Below are 21,911 nucleotides of genomic sequence, written 5' to 3'. Positions count from 1 at the left end.
AAGGCTACAGAAATACATGATTGGTTAGAAATTAAATTAATGAATAATATATACATTAGTACTTAACTCCTGCACATATACATCAGAAAACATTACATATTTTGTAATATATATTTGTACAAAAGTTAAGCGAAGCAATATCGTATTTACATATAAACAAAATTGTAGTCAAATGTATTTGTATAAACTAATTCTTTTGTAAAAAATTAAAAACATCATGCAATCTGCCTGAGTCTGTCAGCATCTGCCTGAGTGTATATGGTCTGGCCAGGTAGACAAAAATTTCATACCCCTCTCATGCAAAGTGCTGACACTCTACCAGTATATGATAAATAGTGAGATGTGTATTGCATTTTTCATACATGGGAGGGTCATTAGCTCTCGGTAAATAAGAATGTGTAAGATGACTCTTCTCTTTATTCGTTGACTAGAATGCCAATGCTTAATTTCAGGTTTAATGTCATATAATTTGTTTGTTAATGCTTCTTACCATGATGACTGCCATTGAGCAATTAGCTTTGATCGTGTAAACTGTCTGTAGTCTGTATATTCTGTTACGCCTCCGTAGCACAATTGGAAGAACAACGGTACATTGTGCCCTTCGATTGGAATAGGCCTAAGTTCGATTCTTTTCATGATGGGAGGAATCTTTATAAGGACTTTTTCAATCGAAGGTGAGTTAGCCGATCTCATATGGAGGTAGCAGGTTTTTATCTCCTGGAAACTCAGGTTTTTCATCCCACATATAGACAAATTGGCCCTTCAGAACACACGCAATTTACAGACAAAAAAATACTAAGTTGTGGTGGTGGGGAGTAGATGGACTTGATGGAGATGCTTGGTAGTAGAGGTTCAGTGTAGTGGTGGAGACAGTCGTATAGTGGGTATCCTCCCACGATGAGTCTTCAGACTCCTTGGAGGTGTCACGAATAATAATAATAATATATGGTACTGTCAAACAGTATGTGGAGAAAGTTTGAGCTGATTTAGCAGCTGCAGCCTCATTTCCCTTAATTCTAATGTGGCTGGGAATCCAGCACAACTGAACATCAAAATTAAGGATTTTCATTTTGTGAAATAGGTGTAACACCGCATAAAGTACTGGATGTGGATTATACATAGGAGAGGAGATAGCCTGTAAAGAGCTCAATGAGTCTGTATAAATTATACACTTTTGGTAGTAGTTTTCTTTTATATGAACAAGTGCACGCTGAATGGCATGTAACTCTACTGTATAATTACTGCAATCAGGTGGGATCTGGTTGGAGATAATAATATCAAGAAACACAGCAGCACTGCCAACAGAGGTATTAGTTCTTGAACCATCAGTATAGATAGGCAAGAAATCAGAGTGTGCTGCTCTGTCTGCATCAAACAACTAAAGGTAGACAGATGATAGAGTATGAGATTTCTGTAGCTGACAAAGTGTAAGGTTGCAGGATGGTGTGCAAACCTGCCATGGAGGAATGCTGTTATGTTTAGTGTAGGCAATGTCGTCAACATTTATACCAAGAGCTTGCATAGTCTCTTTAACACTCATATCAAAAGGATGTATGGCAGTTTGAAGTGTGTGGTATTGAGCTTCCCAGTGCAGAGAAAAGAGACTAGTCCATGTAGTATTATCTGGGAGGGACTTTATCTTTAGGGCATAATTAAGAGACAGCACTGTTTCTGTCGAAGTATACAGATAGCTACCGGTACTTTTTGCACATCACCTACTCAAAGTCTTTATGTTGAAGCAAATGAACCAGCTCTATCACAGCTCTATCCACTCAGTAGAGGATAGAGTGCGAAGAAGGTTCAACGCTTTCTTGCATTTTTCTTTTAGTTGACAAATGTGTGCTAGAAATGTAAGTTTACTCAAAGATCAGTCCCAAGAACTTGGCTTCTGTAGCTACTGGAATAATAGTATGTCCCATCTTAATTCAGGATCTGGGTGAAGAGTGCATTTTCAACAGAAGTGCACAACAGACACTTTTTTCTGTTGAAAACCTAAACCCATTTCTGAGTGCCCACAGAGAAACATGATCAATTGCTTGCTGAAGTTGTCTTTCAATTACCCATATGTTATAGGAGTGGCAGTAAATTGTGAAGTCATCAACATATAGAGTATTGTCTACAGTGGGAGGAAGCTGTTCGGTGATTGAGTTAATTTTAACAGCGAAAAGTGTCACACTTAAGACAGAGCCTTAGGGAACACCACACCCTGTTCTTGATGATATGATTGAGATAGCGTATTTCCTACTCTGACTTGGAAAATTCATCTGGAAAGAAATTTTTTAATAAATAGTGTCCTTTAAGACCCAGGTTATAGAGGTCTTTTAATATGCACACATTTTTAATATCCAGAACACAATTTCTTAACAGTTTTGGGAGGGCCTGCCAGTCCTTCTGAACTTTTTTGAATAAAGAAGGGTGACATTTTCCCTATTGGTTTTTCACCTCTAGCATGAATGATTAAAAATGTTGGTACATTTATGTTAGCATCATATATCTTTTTGTTTCTTACTTCTGTTTCCATATGCTGTATCTATGGTATCAGTACTTGTTTGGGACTTTGTTAGGACCCCTGAAACATTTGAGGATGAAGGATTCATGCTCAAGAAGCTTTTGGTTCGGTGCCAGAGCTCCTCACCCACCATGGAGCTACACATGGATGCCCACTGCCTGGCAAGCAATGACTATGCTCAGGAGTGGAATGCCAGGGTTACCCTAGACGCTATACCAGCACTACAGCAAGCCTAGGATCCCGACCCCAGATCATTGGATGAGAGACTTACTGCAACACTGTTGACCCTTGCAGGCAAGCCCACTAGCCGATTGATCCTGACTCTGCCATCCAGGACTGCCCAACTTGCCAAAGCACGGGGCCAAAGTAGTGCAAGACTACCAGGATCCTCCTTTCTGGATATCCACAGGTCGCACCGCATGATAAACACTGCAGCAAGGCATTGGATCCCAGTGATGGTGATCTGGAAAAAAGGATAGTGAAAAAGACTCAGGAGAAGTAGAGCGAAGAATATGGGAAGAAAAGCAAAGAAAAAGAGGAAGAAAGAAAAGGGCCAGTACCATCACTGGGAGGTCCCCTCCACCATGAACAGGTGTCCCACACGGACGGAAGTGCATGGGAAGGGTTTAAAAATACTTAAGTGATGCAATAGCAGAATACTTCCCTGGAGTTTGAAAAATAGAGTAGGAGTGAAATGGATATGTAATCTAATTAAGTAAGGGATTTATAAGGAAAAGATTATGTAGAAGGTGTATTGTGTGCATAAGGATGATGTCAGTTATGATAATTATAAGCAGCAGGCCAGAAGAGTCACAAGTGTTTGTATGGAAAGGTAAGTTAGAGTATGAAAAGAAACTGCCTTTGCAAGTTAAAGATAACCCAAAAGAATTCTGTTATTATGCTGCAAGTAAAAGAAAGAAAAAAATCCACTGAATGCAGGTAACTAATGCAAAAGTGATTGTTCAACTAATGAGCAGCCATTTTGCTAAAAGCTATGAACCTGGTATATTGTTATTATTATTAACATATAGCCTCCATGGAGTCAGAAACTCATCATAGTAGGTACACACTATTGCACACGATGCTCATCCAACTCTGCATTAAACTGATTCAATGTGCTTACATTCACAACACACTCAGGCAATGCATTCCACATACCAACGACTCTCCATGCCAAGAACCTGCTCGTCACTCCTCTGCTCACACCCTCCTTAGACAGTTTCCAGTGATGGCCTCTTGTTCTAACCCCCATTTCACATTTTATGGAAGTTTTCCATGTCAACCTGATAACAATCCCTGATTAGCTTATATGTCTCAATCACACCCCCCTTCTCCTATTCACGAGACTTTGCAACTTACATTTTCTCGATCTGTCCTCATACTCCACATTCCAAAGACCACTGACCACCTTTCTGAACCTTCTCTGGACCCTTTCCAACGTATCCTCATTCTATCATATAATCATGTTATATGTGACATATAACAGTATCATAATATTTCATTATGATACTGCTGGATTACATAAATATCCTTAGAACTTATGGAGACTATTTCATAAGTCACGGATTTATAATGAAGGTTTTTAAAACTTGCTTGATGAGAATCATTGACAAAAGTTGGTTCCTAAATATTGCTTATTACTTATCCTTTTGGATTTAATGTTAACACTACTACAATAAATGCTCACAGATAAAGTAATCTCTGAGCATTTATTAAAGTAAAGTAATAATTATTTCTGTTTTGTGTGTTTTTAAATTTTAATTACAAATTTTTATATAATTTCAGTCACAAAAAACCTTTTAATATATCATTACAGGAGCTTCTTCAAGCCTCAGAAACAGATATTGGATCAACATTAGAAAATTTACAGTTTCAAGATTGGGTAGGTAACACTATTGTAAATAGATTGAAATATAATCTTTTGGCCTTTTTTCAAATATCTGCTTTATCTTGATAGTTAAAAAATATTTGTAAAATAGAGTAATGACACAATAATAACCATCTTAGGTCACTATGTACAGTCATCTTACAATTTAATTATGCTGGTTGGTCCTACTGATCATATCAGAAATCTGTTACTTGCTCATTTGTTCTAATTTCTCACCTTGGCACTATAAAACTTTTGTTATGACTGTTCTGCCAATACCTGTCTCCAGATGGTGAACGTGATCATGCAGTTTCAACTTGGAGGATCAAGATGTACATGAGAGCTTTCCCTAAGGAGGAATGTGTGTGGAAACAGAGCAGGTGATTATAATTAACTGAGAGGGCAGCTGGAAACAGTACCTTAAAATCAGCAATGCTTGGGAAGAGACAAAGGTTTCTGAAGGAAGCTATATCCAGCTGTATCCCAGAGTTAAGAGAATAGAACAAATGGGACTTAAATGAATGAATAACACATTAAGATAGAGACTGCTTAAAAAGAGAATGTTGTGAATCCAATATGAGAAGAGTGATGAGGCTCAGAAGCAGTATGTAGAGTAGTTTAGAAGAGTGATGGCCATGATGAGGAAGGCAAAATCAGATTATGAAAAGAAATTAAGCAGACAGACTGAGGGAAATCCAATCTGAGAATTTTATGACTATGTAGAAAGTAAAGCAAAATAATGACCATGGAAGAACAATCACAGTGAATGTTTAGTAAGGTTTGCTTTCCGGCAGACCTGTCAGCATCTGGATGTTGAAGTGGGGGGGGGGGGGACAGGATGAATGAATATAGCTTGATGAGTTGGAACTTATTATTGAATAATAAACTAAATTAAATTATTATTTTTGGTAATTGAGGTACCAAAATTACCTCAAAATTTTGGTAACTTTGAGATAAAAGAGTACATGAGAATAAATTAATATATACTGCCAACACAAGCCTTTCCATGCATTTTTAAGCTTATCTAGAGTGAGAATGATTCTTGTTTGTTTTCTTTGTAGCACTATTTTTTAAAATTTTTCTTATGCATAATTTTTATGCACTATGCATAAATGGTATGATTACTTCAACGTAATCAACATCTTGACTTTCCATAAATTTAAGTAATGTTTCTACAGTTGTTAGGGCTTCATTACAACTTTGTAAGCTAGTTGTAGTTCCTTGTCGAGAGAAACATCTGATCCTGCCATTGGTTCTTGCCCACTTTGATGAAGTCATTGTTAGTAATTTTTCACATCTGGCTTCATTTTTGTCTATATTTAGCCCCTCGTTAATATTTTCCTTGCCTAAGTCTTCACACTTGTCAATATTTGAATTCATTTTAAAATATTAGGGTCAATTTCTACACTATTATTTGAGTCTTCCACTTCCAAATTATTTTCAGCAATCACAGAATTATCAGGCAATATTTTTTTAATGATTTTTCAATTGTTTCACTTCTGTCCAGGCTGTAGAAATGTTATAGATAGCATCTTTAATTGTTAGGGACTTCCAAAATAAAAGAGTATTTTTCTCTTCCATAATAAAGTCCGACATCAGAGTATTTCTATACAATTGTTTCATGGTCTCAATCACACCTTGTTCCATAGGATGAACTAGTGATGTTATGTTTGCCAGAGGATAAATGGCGACAATATTTCTATTTTCTACAGAAGGTTTTCTTACTGCAGCATGGGATGGAGCACTGTCTAATAACAGAATTGCTTTGTGGGGAAGACCTGTCCAAGAGAGAAATGTTTTAAAGTGAGGAATGAGCTTGTCTTTCCACCAATTTTGAAAAATATTCCTAGTCATCCATGTAGATTTATGATTATAATAATCTGCTGGAATATTTGTGTCCTTCAAACTTCTAGGAGAGTTCAATTTTCTCAATTTGGCTAATTTTTATTTGTTTTCAGATGTTTGAGCAGCACAGAATTGTTATTCTGTCTTTATCATTACATAAACCTTCTAATCGTTCATTTGTGTAGTACATTCAAGTGATTTTCTTTGTGAAGCCCAAACAAATGATGTATCACATTTAGAAACAATTTGTCTATCTTGTGTTGGTTTTTTAATTATGTCTTGTACAGTTTGCTGGCCAATACTAAATTTGGCTGCAATGATAAAACACTTTCACCTTTTTTATGCCTTTTTAATAATCTCCAATTTATTTTCCACTGTTATTAATATTTTGACCTCCATGGAGTCAGAGACTCATCATGAGAGGTACACACTATTGCACACAATGTCCATCCAACTGCACTTTACACTGATTCAGGGTGTCTATGTGAACCACACACACACACACACACACACACACACACACACACACACACACACACACACACAGGCAATGCATTCCACTGACCAACTGTTCTCCATGCAAAGAACCTACTCATCACTTTTCTGCTCACACCCTCCTTATACAGTTTCCAGCAATGGCCTCTTGTTCTAATTCCTTCTCCCATTCTATGAACAATCTCTTCCATGTCAACCCGATAACAATCCCTGACTAGCTTTACATGTCTCAATCATATCCCCATCCTCTTCATGAGGCTCTGCAACTTGTATTCTTTCAATCTGTCCTCATACTCCACATTCCAAAGACCACTGACCGCCATTATGAATCCTTTCCAACATATCCCCTTCTCCCTGAAAACCCAATGACCAAATCTATGCATAATAATCCATATGAGGCCTGATCAAGGCCTTATACAATGCATCATAACCTCTTTATTTCTGCATGTCAGGGTCCTCTGCATTATTGCCATTATCTGATGTGATGTCTTCACATGTTGTGCAATGTGGTCCCAGAATTTCAGGTCCTTTTCCACCATCACTCCTGGATCTCTCATCTCCTCTACTTCCTTTAAAGTTTCCCCACCAAGTGTATACTTTGCATCCCATCGTTGCTTACCAAATCTCAAAACCTTACACATTGCAACATTGAACTGATAGTTCCACATACCTGTCCATTCATGCAATCTATTCAAGGCCTCTTGTAAAAGCTATAACATCTGCTTGACTGCATTACTCTCCAGTTTTGCATCATCTGCAAACAGCTGCATATCACTAGTTAAACCCATCCCAATATTATTAACATACAAATTGAAATGGCTCCAAAACTGACCCCTGTGCCACACTACTAGTGACCTTTCTCTTATGGGTACCTCCTTGGGGTCAGAAGACTCATTATAGGAGACACATGCTAACCATTGCATACATAATTTCTATCATACTTCTCTTTAAATTCATTCATCAGAGCACTCACAAGCACCTCTAGCAATCCATTCCAATCATTCACCACTCTCTATGCAAAAAATTTAGTCTTTACACCCTTACTAACTCTCACTCTTTAAATCTCCAGAGGTTCTCTCCATACTCATGTACTGAAAAAAAATTTTGGTATCAATCTTATAGAACCCTTTTAGTATCTTATAAGTTTCTATTATATCCCTCTTTTCCACTTGTCAGTTAAACCTTGCAACCTACAGTCTGTCTTTATAGAGAGCATTCCATAGAGCTGTCACCAACTTGATCACTCATCTCTCTCTCGTCTCTCTCACTCTCGCCTGGTTGGCTAGGTGGTTAGTATATCCATTCTCCAACCAACAAGCTGAGGGCCCGAATTGTGCTGCAGGCATGCATATTTGATTATTTTCAAGTGGGAGATGAATTTCGTTGCCTGATGTGAGACTACTGCCCCACTTATTGGAGATCTGAATTGGCTTAAAAAAAGTTCCATGTTTGGTCACTAGAACAGGGTTTTTGGGTTATATAATAAAAATTAATGAATAAAATGGAAAAAATTCTTAGACCACCCATAGTATGAATGTACTATAGGTTTTAAAAAAAACCTTTCATGGGGGAAAGGAGAGAGTCACGTATCTAAGGTGACCAAATCCCTGATATATCATAGTCTCAAAAAGAGGTATAATAAATACAGGTAAATATAATGAGGTAAGAGAGCCTTAAAAAGAGAGGTCTCCCTGTCTCTGCTTGTCAGTGTGTTCCAGCCATCATTGTAATACACAGCCTATAATCTTTTTATCCAGATGTGCATACCCTAACATTTTGCCACATTAAAATGACAACCATTATCCTTTTTATTTATTATTTTATTACACTGCCAATTTATTGAAATCATCCTTCAGGATCTTTAACTGCTGTCCTCTCCAGTTTATATCATCAGCAGCCAACTAAATATTCTGTGGTGTCTGTCAGTCCCCAACTACCACCAATTTCACATCCGTTCCCATTTACTCCAGATTATGTGGTAGTTTTCAATATAGTATTCTATCAAATGACTGAAAAATTTAGCAGTTCACATTTAGCCATTTCACTTTTCAACCTAGCTATCACACCATTATAAAATGTGAGTAAATTACTAAGACAGAACCTGCCTTGCACAAAGCCATGTCGTCCACCTCTTCTCAAATTCTACCTTTTAACCATGAGATACTAACTACTGATGAGATACTAACTGGTCTGTAATTTGATACTTCTGTTTTAGAGCCTCTTTCATGTAAAGGTAAGATGGTTCCATGTAATGGAATTGCCAGAGCTGAGTACAGCTCTTAATCAGAGGCACTGCCGGTTCTCTTTACAATCCACAATAGTGGATGGGCCAACATGCCATTCAGTCACACTGTTCTGTTCATATTGATATATTACAGTATGCAAGCACCTCCAGTTCTTCCAATTTAATTCTCTTTCTCTCTCATCAGCCTCTGTTGCATCTGCAAATAATGAGGTAAAGAGTAGATGATGCACCTTTTGCAAAATGATCCCTTAGTATCTTAACTATTTCTTCTATTAAATTCAGAGGATGTATTGCAAGAGTTGGCAAAATAGCTCAGAGGATTACTTGGATGCTGAAGAACATATTGACAAGTAAAGATAGGGAGGTTATTATCTCTCTTTATAAGACTATGATTCAGCAACATGTTGAATACTAGGCACATATATTGGTCACCTGTGTTTCTTGGGGGGGGGGGGAATCGGGAGGTGGTGAAGAAGATTCAGAGATGAGTGACCAAACTAGTGACAGGTCTGTGGAATGTTCCCTATGAGGATAGAGTAAAGTTATGTGGGTCACAGAGTCTAGCTGATAGGCAGAGCACAGGAGATATGATTATAAACTTATAAGTTATTAAAGGGATTCTATAAGATTGATATAGAAGAAATTTTTCAATATATGGAGAAGACACTTGATCACACTTGGAAGTTATCTAAGAGTATGGTTAGTAAGGATGTATGGACTAGGTTCTTTACTTGGAGAGTGGTGAATAAGTGGAATGGATTGCAAGAGGTGGTTGTGAGTGTCCCAACAGTGAATAGGGTTAAGGAGATGTATGATAGGTATTGTATTAATGGATAGAGTTGGTCTCCTGCAATGAGTCTTTTGACTCCATGGAGTGTCCATATTAATGATAATAATGTACCTTTTGATTTTATTCCTTTTCAGCTTCTTATTCTTTCACTCTGCTCCAAGCTGCCTCCTAAGTTCATTATAAATGGATGTCAGTAAATGTCAAGTCATTCACTTTGGTGTGATTAGATATTCAATGTCATATTATATTGGTGGGATTATGCTAGAAAAAAATGATGAGGCTAGGGATCTTGGGGTGTTAGTAGATAGGAAGTTGAAGTTCAGGGGGCCAGGTAGCAAAGATTGCAAATACAACTCAAAAGATAATTGCAAACAAACATTCACATGTAAAGATAAGGATGTCATTTTGCTTCTTTACAAGGCCTTGATAAAACCTCACTTGGACTATTGTTCGCAGGTCTGGTCTCCTGGTTTCCATTGTGATTCTGATATACTGGAGAGATTGCAAAGGAGAGTCTAAAAATATCAGGATTGTGGAATACTGATTATGAAGACAGATTGAGAATTTATAGACTGCGGACACTAGCAAACAGAAGAAAGAAGAGTAATATGATTGAAACTTACAGACTTCTGAAAGGGTCATACGGGATTTCAATTGATGGAATTTTTCGATTTATGGAAGTTGGGAAAAGACAAGAGGGCATCCTTGGAAGCTAAGAATGAATGCCACTAAGTGAGGGCTAGATTTTTCTCTCACAGGATGGTGCATGATTGGAATGGATTGCCATTGGATATTGTGAGTGCAAGCAGCATGAATGAATTCAAGAATAAGTATGATAGCTGGTGCAGTAGTACGTGGCCTCCCTCGATGAATCCCTGGCTCCCTGGAGGTCTCTTATTACTACTAATAATAATAATTGCCAGCTTTATGGTTTTACATATATCCCTCCTAACTGATGTTTAGCAACCTCACAGGACAAAACTGCATGGGCACTTCCTCTGATCAGAGCTGAGTGCCTGCCTATCTTGGTTATGGATATATCTTTTAGTGCTTTTACCTGATCCACTGTCCCCAAACCCCAGGTCCTCTCTATCACATTCTGTTTCATATAATTATCCCTTAGTAGTTGCATAGATTCCATCTTGCCATGCATGCTTTCCTCTCTCCAATTTATTTCCCCATAGTTGAAGTTCATATAATTGCTCGACCTGCACTCGTTGAGCTAATCTGTCAATGCATTGCATCCACATATATCTATGTGGATGCAATGATCTTCTACTCTGATCTATAGCAACATTCGACAGTTTATTTTGTTGTTAGCCTGTATTTCACACTATATAGTCTCAAATGAACAGTTATTCTCAGTCATAAAATCCTCCTTAAGTTCTATTTTTTTTGATTGTAGTTGTTTTACTATCATCAGTAATAGCCCTTCTTCTTCTATTCTATTCCCCCCCCCCCTTTATATGCCCTGAAAATATAATACTATTTACATTCTATCCAAAGAACTAAATCATCTTCTGTCAACCAAGTCTCACTGATTCTAATGATTTTTGGCCTAGTCAAGCTGACTAATGACAAAAATTCTTCTCCTTTTATTTCTGATATTTCACATTTCTATACATGCATTTCAACATCCCTTTGGACCTACAGTTACCCTTTCATGATGTAATTGCCAGCCTACTGTGATATAAAAAAAACAACTGAAGATAAAGATATTCTGAATGTCTGGGGTAAATTCTTTGGAAGATTATTAATTGAGAGTGACAGAATAGTACTGTAAAATATTTTGGGTACTGTTCTGTCACCTCTTTCACACTAGTGTATGGAGTACATATCAATACTTGAGGTAGAAAAGCCATCAAAAACTTGAAATGTGTAAAAGCAGCTTGAGCAGATGATCTTTGAATATAAATGCTCAAATATGGAAGTTTTACAGTGGCTACACTGCTTAATTCAGGAAGCCTGATCAGAGAATTGAATTCTGGAGTAAAGCATTCACACACATATATATATATATATATATATACAGGGTGTTCGGGATAAATTTGACAGTTTCGTAAGGAAAAAGAAAATCTTCTTTGTATCTATTAAATTTAATGAATTGACAAACAAACATTACAGGCAGAGTTAATTACAATACTATCAACAAGATTTACTCAAAATAACCACCATTAGCATCGATCACAGCTTCAATTCTGCTTCGGAACCTCGAACAAGCTGATGCTACAGTCTCCCTGGGAAGGGCCGCAAAAACTGTTTTAATTTTATCCATTAACTGGGCTTTTGTATTACTGGAAGTGCGATTGGTGTCTTTTTCAACTGCGCCCCATACAAAATAATCCATGGGGTTAAGGTCTGGGGAGTTTGGAGGCCAAACATTTGGACTGGTGAAGTCGTAGAAATTTTCAGACAACCATTTTTGACTTTTCCCAGAGGTGTGGCAAGGGGCCGAATCCTGCTGCCATACATACGGCCTACCATTGGCTACCCTTGTTATCCAGGGCTTGACTACAGTTAGCAACTCCACGAACAAAGCCCGAATTCCAATGCCAGGGTTCTTCAACACCTGTTCCTGCAGATTTGCGAGGAATTCTGCTGTACGAACGCAATCAGATCGTCTGCTAGGGATCTTTCTTCTTGCTACATCCTCGTAGTCACCATTGCAAGTCTCTAGTTCATGCCTGATTGTTTTTACTGTATTCAGGGAGCATTAGGCAGCAGTCGTAATATCCTTATTTTGATGGCGGGCACGAATCATCATGATACAAGTTATTCTCTTCCATGATTCAGGTGGGTTCCAGCTATCCATCCTTTCTGACATCTTGTATATGAATGAAGAAGGGTCCAAACTTTTAAATGAAGAGAAGTGTGTGTTAATACATGTAACTTACGGAAAAATATAATTAATTATAAATATGTCAAATTTATCCCGAACACCCTGTGTATATATATATATATATATATATATATATATATATATGGGAATAAATTTTTAACTTGGGTATATTGTATATTAGGATAACCAAGCAATTTTATATGCTTGGTTATTTTAGCTCCTAATCCCAAGTATGCAAACAATTAAGTTTGCGCCTGAAACAAAGTTCAAGTCTAAAGATGGTACAACACCAGGGCAACTCATTGTAAAGGTGGTTAAAGCTTTGATCACTATTCTTAGTATTTCTTCATATATATATATATATATATATGAAGAAACTAAAGGCAAGAAATGGAGAATAAAACTACAAAGGAATTTTTCTGTTTAGTATTCCAGGTAAGATTTATGCAAAACATACATGAGAATCGTGTTTTATTTTTTTTTTAAATTTTTTATGTTGCTCTCACCCATGAAAAGTTATTTATAAACCTATAGTGCATTTTTGTACCGTGGGTTGGGTAGAGATGTTTTTTCTTTTATTTTTATCAATTTTATATAATGTTTTGTATTTTTCATTTATTTTCTACATAGTCTGGAAACCTTGCTGTAGAGACCAAACATGGAACTTTTTCAGGCCTCCGATAAGCAGGATAGTGATCTTATACTAGGCATTGACATTCATCTCCCACCTAAAGACAATCGCAAACATCCATGCCCATGGTGGGATTCAAACCCACGGCCAGTTGGTTGGTTGGAGAGCAGATATGCTAATTACGCATCTGACCAGGCCGACAAATGAGGTAGCTTATGGATTAACATAGGTTTTGCTGGCAATGGAACTGTTTTCATAATTGAAAAAAAAAAAAAAAAAAAAAAAAAAAATTGCAGTATATTTTGCTATCAAAGACTGTTCTACACATATATCAATAATTGCTCATTTTTAAAAATGTACATGTTACTTTAAATAAAAAATAAACAAATAAAAGTAATTGTGATAACACTGGAGAAAAAAATATTTTTTCTTAGTTGTATTTGATATGAAAACATATACATATATATTTAAGTATCTCCCCCTATATAACCATTGTTTCATTATATTCTGTTTCAAATAAAATGTTTAAAAGACTCTTTTACCTTTTGATGTGATTCAGTCAGTTTTTATGGCCATGTAACCGTGAACACTGAGCAGCATTCCGTTGTTCATTTCTTGTTGTTATTATTGTTATTATTATTATTATTATTATTATTCAGGCCCCCATGGAGTCAAAAGACTCATCGTGGGAGGTCTTTCATAAGAACATAAAGTCTGTCAAGACTCATCAAGGGGAGGTTCCCCCTAAGAGACACAAAATCTATCATATCACTCCTTAAACTCATTGACCATTCTCACCGCACTATCAGGTAATGCATTCCACGGCTCAACCACCCTCCATGCAAAGAAACCACTCCTCACCCTCTTGCTCACAGTTTCCTTTCATAACTTCCAGGGATGGCCTCTTGTCATCACTCCTTCAACTAAGTGAAAGAACTCCCCAATGTCAAACCTGTAACCACCTCTCAACAGTTTAAAAGTCTCAATCATATCACCTCTCCTTCTTCCATCTGCCAAACTCTACAGTCCACATTCCTTCAGCCGATTCTCATAACTATCCTTGTACAGTCCTGAGACCATCTTTGTCATCCGTCTTTGTATCTTTTCCACAGTTAATTTATCCCCTTCAAATCCTGGTGACCAAATCTGAGAACAATAGTCTAAGTGTGGTCTGATCAGAGACTTATACAACGGAATGATAACCCTCTTATCTCTGCAGGTCAGTGTCCTTCTCATAATTGCAGCAATCCTCTGTGTTACCTTCACCACCTTTGCAATATGTCCCCTAAACTTCAGGTTTCTATCAATCATCAACCTCAGATCTCTTGTCTCCCCAACTTCCTGCAGTATAACTCCTCCCATGGAGTATGTAGCATCCCATCGATGTTTCCCAAACCTCAAGACCTTACATTTTGCTGCATTAAACCGACACCCCCATTCATTTGCCCATCTATCTAGCTTATTCAAATCCTCTTGCAGGGCTACCACATCTGCACTATTACTAATAATCCTTCCGAGCTTCGCATCATCTGCAAACAACTGAATATCCCCTTAAAAATCCGCTGGCAATGTCATTGATATAAAGGTTAAACAATATAGGTCCTAGTACTGAGCCCTGTGGGACCCCACTTGTAACCTTCTGTCTCCTTGAAACTGCTCCACCATACACAACTCTCTGATACCTATCAGACAGCCAATCCTGAATCCAGTTGACCAATCTGACATCCAGACCCATGTGTTGCAACTTAAATATCAGCTTGTTATGTGGCACCCTGTCAAATGCCTTTGCTAAGTCTAAGAAAATTGCAGTATATGCCTTTCCCTCATCTAATGTTCTTGTAACTTTATTATAAAAGGCCAGCATATTGCTAAAACAAGAGCGCCCTTTCACAAATCCATGTTGACTCTCACAGATAACGTTACCCTCATCTGCCCAGTGCTGTATACGGTCCCTCACTACTTTCTCCAAGATCTTAACAACTACTGATGACACACAGACTGGTCTATAATTAGACACTTCCAGTCTGTTACCGCCCTTATGCAATGGCACTATCTTACCTTCCTTCCATTCCCTGGGCACCTTTGCCGAAGCCAGACTTTCATTGAAAAGGCAGGTTAAAGGCACTGTCAGTTCCCCAGCACATTCTCTCAAAACTTGTGGTGAAATACCATCCAGTCCAAAAGCTTTATTGACATCCAGAGTTCTCAGTATCTGAAACACACTCTCCTCCTGTACCTCTAAACCTTGAACCTGCCCTATCCCTCTAGCATTAAAACTGACTCCTCTAGGATGAAATACTTCAATAAAGTGGTCAGTGAACAATTCCACTATGTCCTCTGCATCAGTCACTCTATTCCCATTTTTATCCCACAATATCATTCTTCCACAGTCATTTCTCCTCCTACTGGCCACATAGCTAAAAAATTCCCTAGGATTTTCTTTGGATCTTAGGGCCAATCTCCTCTCATATTCCAGTTTCGCTTTCCTTACCACACTAGTCACTCTTCTGGCCTGTGTCTTATATTCCTCATGCATCCTGTCATTCACCTGTCTCCTTATAATAATAATAATAATAATAATAATAATTTGTACAAAAGTTAAGCGAAGCAATATCGTATTTACATATAAACAAAATTGTAGTCAAATGTATTTGTATAAACTAATTATTTTGTAAAAAATTAAAAACATCATGCAATCTGCCTGAGTCTGTCAGCATCTGCCTGAGTGTATATGGTCTGGCCAGGTAGACAAAAATTTCATACCCCTCTCATGCAAAGTGCTGACAGTTATATCATTCTAAGGATAAGGGATGACCTTAATTCAGGATCATTTCCTGCCTATCCTCTGAATTAGATTCAGATGTCTGGGAGGAAATTCCCTGAACAAGATAGTGTGGTTATAGATTTAAATTTTCTTCTAATTTTTCCAGTTTTGTCAAAGTATTCTAATAGCTTAATATTTCTGTACCTTTGGTATATGTTAATATATTTGGGTCTAATTGCCAAAGTAGATATATCTCTTCTCTAACAGGTTTTTTGATTAAATCCCATTGAGAGCATGGATGCCTTTAGGGTAGTGTTGGATTCTGAATGAAGAGAAATTAAAGTTATTAATACTTCAGAATCCAACATAATCCACCATATCAAAGGCCACATTTATAGATATTATTTAATGTAAATTTCTTAGTATAAACTATTATTCATATAATTACCTTTGAGCTTTTTTTATTTAATTATTTAATCTAGGATATGTATTAATAATGGAAAGGACTCTGTATAAAAATAACTTTCAGATTGTTTTAATTATTCCTATATTGATAGTAGAAGAATTTGTGTTCATCATAATTAATTATATATTAATTGAGTTGAAAAATATCCTTTTATTTAGTTTCTGTATATAAAGGTATAATGTTATGTGATGCTTATGCGCTGCTCTAATTGTTGTCATGGAGACGGAGTTAAAAATAGAAGGCGCGTGAGTTATGGACGTGAGATGGAATTGATATGAGCTGGACGGTGAAAACAAGTTTTGGCGGGGAAAAAGGAGTGAAAATATAAAAACGGAAAGCAAGAGTAAAGAAGAGCAGTGAGTAGCAGTTGGTCGACAGAGTTAGCACTAGAACTAGGGAACTAGGGACTGAGTATAATTGGAGCTCTCAGCACAGTAATGGCACTGAGAACAGTACAATAGAGATGAGGAAATAATTTATTGGCAGCATGGAGTTAAATAAGAGGCTGTAGTCCAAAGAATTAAGTGCTGTGATCAGATTACAAAGGATCGAAATGTAAATTGACAATTCAGAATATTGATATGGAATTCTGAAGTTAATGTTGTATTCCAGAGCTTTCAAGGAAGATTAGTAGAAAGCTGATTCTATTGTAAAGTAGTATATGGGGAATAAGTAGATTTTCTAGTGCAAGTGTGTCTGCTTATGTGATGTGCTGAAATTAAAGATTAAGTTAATTTAAAGACGATTACTTTTGAAATGTGTAGCTCCAGTGTGATAATTACTTAAAGTTTTAAGTGTGCCTCAGTGAAATATGTGCAAAGATTTATTCCAGTAAGAACAGTTGTACTTTATAGCATTTTAGAGTGAAGTTATAAGAATTATCTCCTTTTGTTAAATCCTAACATTAATGGTGGTGTTTATGCTGAAATTAACCGAAGCTAGAAGATTAATAGTCTTTCCCCCCCCCCCCTTAAGGTGATAGCTATCTCTTGACTGAGCTATGTGATTTCTGACTAAGGGATAGATAAAGAATACAATTGTTAAAATATTTGCTGTGAATTTCATTGGTAATGAACTTTAGAACTATCTTTGCCTATTAGTGAGAAATTAGATTTTGAAGCTCAGTGTTTAATACCAAAAGTGAATGTTACGTGTAGTTGAACTGAGTTAATTTTGCATTATCTTGTATCCAAAGTATGCTTATGTATATATTTTATACCCTTGCATTAAATGTTTTGTTTTATTGATTTCAATTTGTTGTCAGCCTGATTCTTTTCCACTACACCGTTCACAAAATTATCGGACCTAGCAGGAACCTCAAATGTTAATGTAAAATTCGGCCTATATATAAACATTAGACTGCTAAAGTTGATTAATATTTGATTACACTATTTTGCATAGACTAATCTGAATATAGGGTGGCACATTATAATAGAAATTTCCCTATATTTGGATTAGTAATCAACACACAATTAATTAGCCTTATTAAGAACAATGTTAAAACAAGATGGCGGATCAAAAGACAGGAAGGACGATCCAACAGTAGGTAGCAAATGGATTTCATCTGTTGGTTTGATACCTCTTCCTTGCTTATTCAAGACTTAAAGTGGCTTGAAAAATGTATTTGCAGCAGTTTCTAGAGTAGGGTTTCTGGATTATGTAATTTTTAGCATGCCTATGGTGTTAATGCACCATAATTAGTTTGTTTTATGGGCAGGATTCACATTTAAAAAAATTGTTTTTAATCACATTTTTGGTTTACTTTAAGCCCTTAATTATTGAGGTTTCTTGAATTAACATGAAAAAAAAAAAAACAAGGAATAAATAATACTGTTTATTTAAGGTAATATATTTCAGCCTGAATATTACAGGCCATTTTCAATGGCAACAACAATTACAAAATAAAATGTGAACAATAGATAATTTTAAAAAGTAAGAACCTTGTGATGTTATACATTGAACAATGCAATGGTATAACTGTGGAAATATTATAATATTGATAATTCATTAACTTTATATAAGAAAATTAGTAATGCATGATTAGAACAAGACTTTCCCATATCTTAGAGAGAGGCAGTCGTTCTAATTTAAGTTTGGATGGTGAAGTAAAGCCTCAGTACTTTCTTTGAACAAACATTCAAATTTATACTGACATTGAAGTAAGCATGTTTCAGATCACAGGATGTTGTGGTCTGTATCTATTCTGGAATAGATATAGATATCTATTCCTATCTATAGAATACCAGCATCGATGAAGTAAGTGTGTTTCAGACCATAGCATGTATCTATTCTGGAATAGATAAGACCTTACTTTTTTTAAAATAGATATCGCTCTTTCTTTTTAAAGTCATCTATTGTTCATTCTATTTTGTAATCAACTGTGGTCACCATTGAAGATCAAATTATTAGTTTTGCCATTAGGTGTCTAACTGAATTTGTACTACAAAAAGACTGATTTTATTTTATTCATTTTGAGATCACTAAGCAGGAATTCCATACATGACATAATTTGATACTTGCATAAAGTAAAAATATGTATCTAATCAGAAATGAAACATTTTGGCTTACTTCTGTATTTAATATTGGATTAACTGGTGCACATATATTGCTCCAAAATATTTTGCAGGCACGACTGTGGGTTCAAGTGATTCAGCAGTTAAGACAAGGTGTGAAGTTAAAGAAAGTTGATGTAGATTCATCTCCTCATCCCATTGAATATGAATTAACTCCTTATGAAATGTTGCTTGATGATATTAGGTCTCGTCGCTATAAACTTAACAAAGTTATGGTAAGACTTGCTTAACCAGTTATATGTTGTTTATTTTCTGCATGAAGAATTAAATATTTTGTTAGCATGTCATTATAACTTTCATATATTATGGAGGTGTGCACTGTATTCTGTTTCCTCTGCCCAGTTTATATGGCTAGGGAATGAAAGGATGAAATGGTCAAATGTAGGGTTTCACACTTTCCTCCAGTTGGTGATTATGAAGTGATTTCCTGGGTTATGGTTGGCCATAATCAAACTTTTGTGAGGAAAGGATATATGCCGAATTATAAGGCTGGTGATTATGACTAGCTTAGGAGACAGTTTGGAGCTCTAGCATGGAATGAGGAGTTGAGTGGTAAGGAAATAAATGCTGCATGGGAACTGACAAAGAAATACATAACAACAATGTGTAAATATATTCTGAAGGCTCAAAGCTGAATAAGGTAGATGTAAAATGGAGGAATGAGGAGCTTAAGCATGAAATCTGGAAGAGGTACTTTGGAGGCAGTAGAAGATGAATATTGGTAATAATCAGTTACATGAAGAGTATAAAGAAGCCAGGCAAGTGACTCAGTTAGTAAGGAAAACAAAAGTGCTATATGAACAGAAGTTGGCAAATCAGGCAAAGAAAAACCATAGAGAGTATTTTAGATATGTGATAAGATGTTAATGGTAGAATGGTAACTCTTCAGAAGACATTGTTGAGGTATTCAGTGATCAATTTATAAGGGGAGTTTCATCCTGATCAGGGTGGAATCGTGAGGAACTTAAATGTAGAGGACATAGGAGAGGATGGCTTAATTGTGAGTGACCATGAGGTATTTGAGGAAATAAATAACCTTGATGTCAATAAGGTGATAGGATTTGATGACATCTTATCGACTTTGACACGACAAGCTGTTGATAGCAGGATTCGATAACAGATTTCTGAGTTGGATCAGTGACTGGCTGTCAGATAGATATCAGAAAGTTGTACATGGGGATGCAGTATCCCAAAAGAGGAAGGTCACTAGTGGTGTACTGCAGGAGTCAGTTTTGGGACCATTGTTGTTCAATTTGTATGTTAATCTTATTGGGATTGATTTAATTAGTGATATGCAGATGATGCAAAATTGAGGGGGGTTTTCATGCAATCTATTCAAGTGGATGTTAATTTCTTACAGGAATACTTGAATAGATTGCATGAAAGGGCAGGTAAGTACTGTCTCTTCAATTTTGCAAAGTGTAAGGTTCTGAGATTTGGTAAGTAATGAGATTCAAAGTATACACTTGGTGGGGAAACTTTGAAGGAAGTAGAGGAAATGAGATATCTAAGAGTGATGGTGGACAAGAACCTGAAATTCAGGGCCACATTGCAGGAGTTGTGAAGATATCACATCAGATAATGGCAATGATGCAGAGGACCCTGGCATGCAGAAATAGAGGTTATGACACAATTGTGTCATAACCTCTATTTCTGCATGTCATATAAAGCCTCATATGGATTATTGTGCACTGATTTGTTTGCTGGGTTTTCATGGTGATGAGGATATGTTGGAAAGGGCCCAGAGAAGATTCACAAAGATGGTTAGTGGTCTTTGGAATATGGAGTATGAGGACAGATTGAGAGAATGTAAGTTGAAGAGCCTTTATCATAACCCTATCATATCCCCCCACCCCTCTTCCTCCTGAATAGGAGGTAGAGGAGAGGGAATATGATAGACTTGTAAGCTATCAGTGATTATCAGCTTGACATTGAAGAGATTTTCATAGAGTGATGGGGGAGGAGAACAAAAATCCGTTGCTAGAAACTGTATAAGGAGGATGTGAGCATAGGAGTGAGGAGCAGGTTCTTTGCATGGAGAGTGGTTGGTAAGTGGAATGAATTATCCAAGTGTGTTGTGAATGTAGACACGTTGAATCAGTTAAAGGCACAGCTAGGTGAGCATTGTGTGCGATAGTGTATACATTCCACGATGAGTCTGACTCCATCGAGGTCAGATGATGATAATAAACAGAAGATCACATTACAAAAAAAAAAAAATCATGAATTTCTTGAAGAATAAATTTAAACACGCAACGTTGCCAGAAGACAAAATAGTAATTAATCTTTCATTACATGGGCTCTATTGAACTGAGCAGAGTGTATTAGTCAAAAGATTCAACTTTACAATATTATTATTATTATTATTATTACATAACACCTCCAGGGAGTGCAAAGACTCATCAAGGGAGGTCACCTACTCTACAGCTGTCTCCATCACTCAATCCAACCACAACTGCCATCTTCATCTACACCAATGCCATCTACCACCCATCATTAGCACTAGTATTTTTACAGACAATCTCAAACATGCATGCCCACAGCGGGATTCAAACCCACAGCCTTTCGGCTGTAGAGTGGATATGCTGACCACTTGGCCAGCCTGGTTGGCCAAGTGGTCAGCTCTAAACACATTCCAAAAATTGATATTATGGCAAATATTGGAGAAGAAAAAAACCTATACTAAATTCCAAGAGATTTAGCTGATATCATCCACATCAGAATAGCTACAAAATTAATATCTCCAAAACACATTCTTACTTGATGTTATGGCGAATATCAAAAAAAATCCCATATCAAATTCCAAGAGATTTAGCTGACTTCTGCACAAGAATGGCTGCAATTCTAATTCATTCAAAGTCACCAACCAAAAATATCACTAATGCTC

At 36.6% G+C, this 21,911-nt stretch overlaps 1 protein-coding gene across 1 annotated transcript in view; it reads left to right on the top strand.

Moving 5' to 3' along the window:
* The window catches only part of LOC150103107 (protein spire homolog 1-like), a 298,045-nt gene that overhangs the window by 170,936 nt on the left and 105,198 nt on the right, over positions 1 to 21,911 (top strand). The window contains exons 5-6 of the mRNA XM_090398095.1: positions 4,326 to 4,391; positions 19,078 to 19,239. Coding sequence (XP_090254221.1) covers positions 4,326 to 4,391; positions 19,078 to 19,239 — 228 coding nt within the window. The remainder of the gene's footprint in view (positions 1 to 4,325; positions 4,392 to 19,077; positions 19,240 to 21,911) is intronic.

The sequence above is a fragment of the Typopeltis vanoorti genome, chromosome 9, assembly GCF_054136105.1.
Source record: "Typopeltis vanoorti isolate ZY-2024b chromosome 9, IOZ_Tvanoo_1.0, whole genome shotgun sequence".
NCBI classification, from domain to species: domain Eukaryota; kingdom Metazoa; phylum Arthropoda; class Arachnida; order Uropygi; family Thelyphonidae; genus Typopeltis; species Typopeltis vanoorti.
The sequence above is the reverse complement of the archived record's forward strand: the minus strand, read 5'-3'. Positions and strand labels throughout refer to the sequence as shown.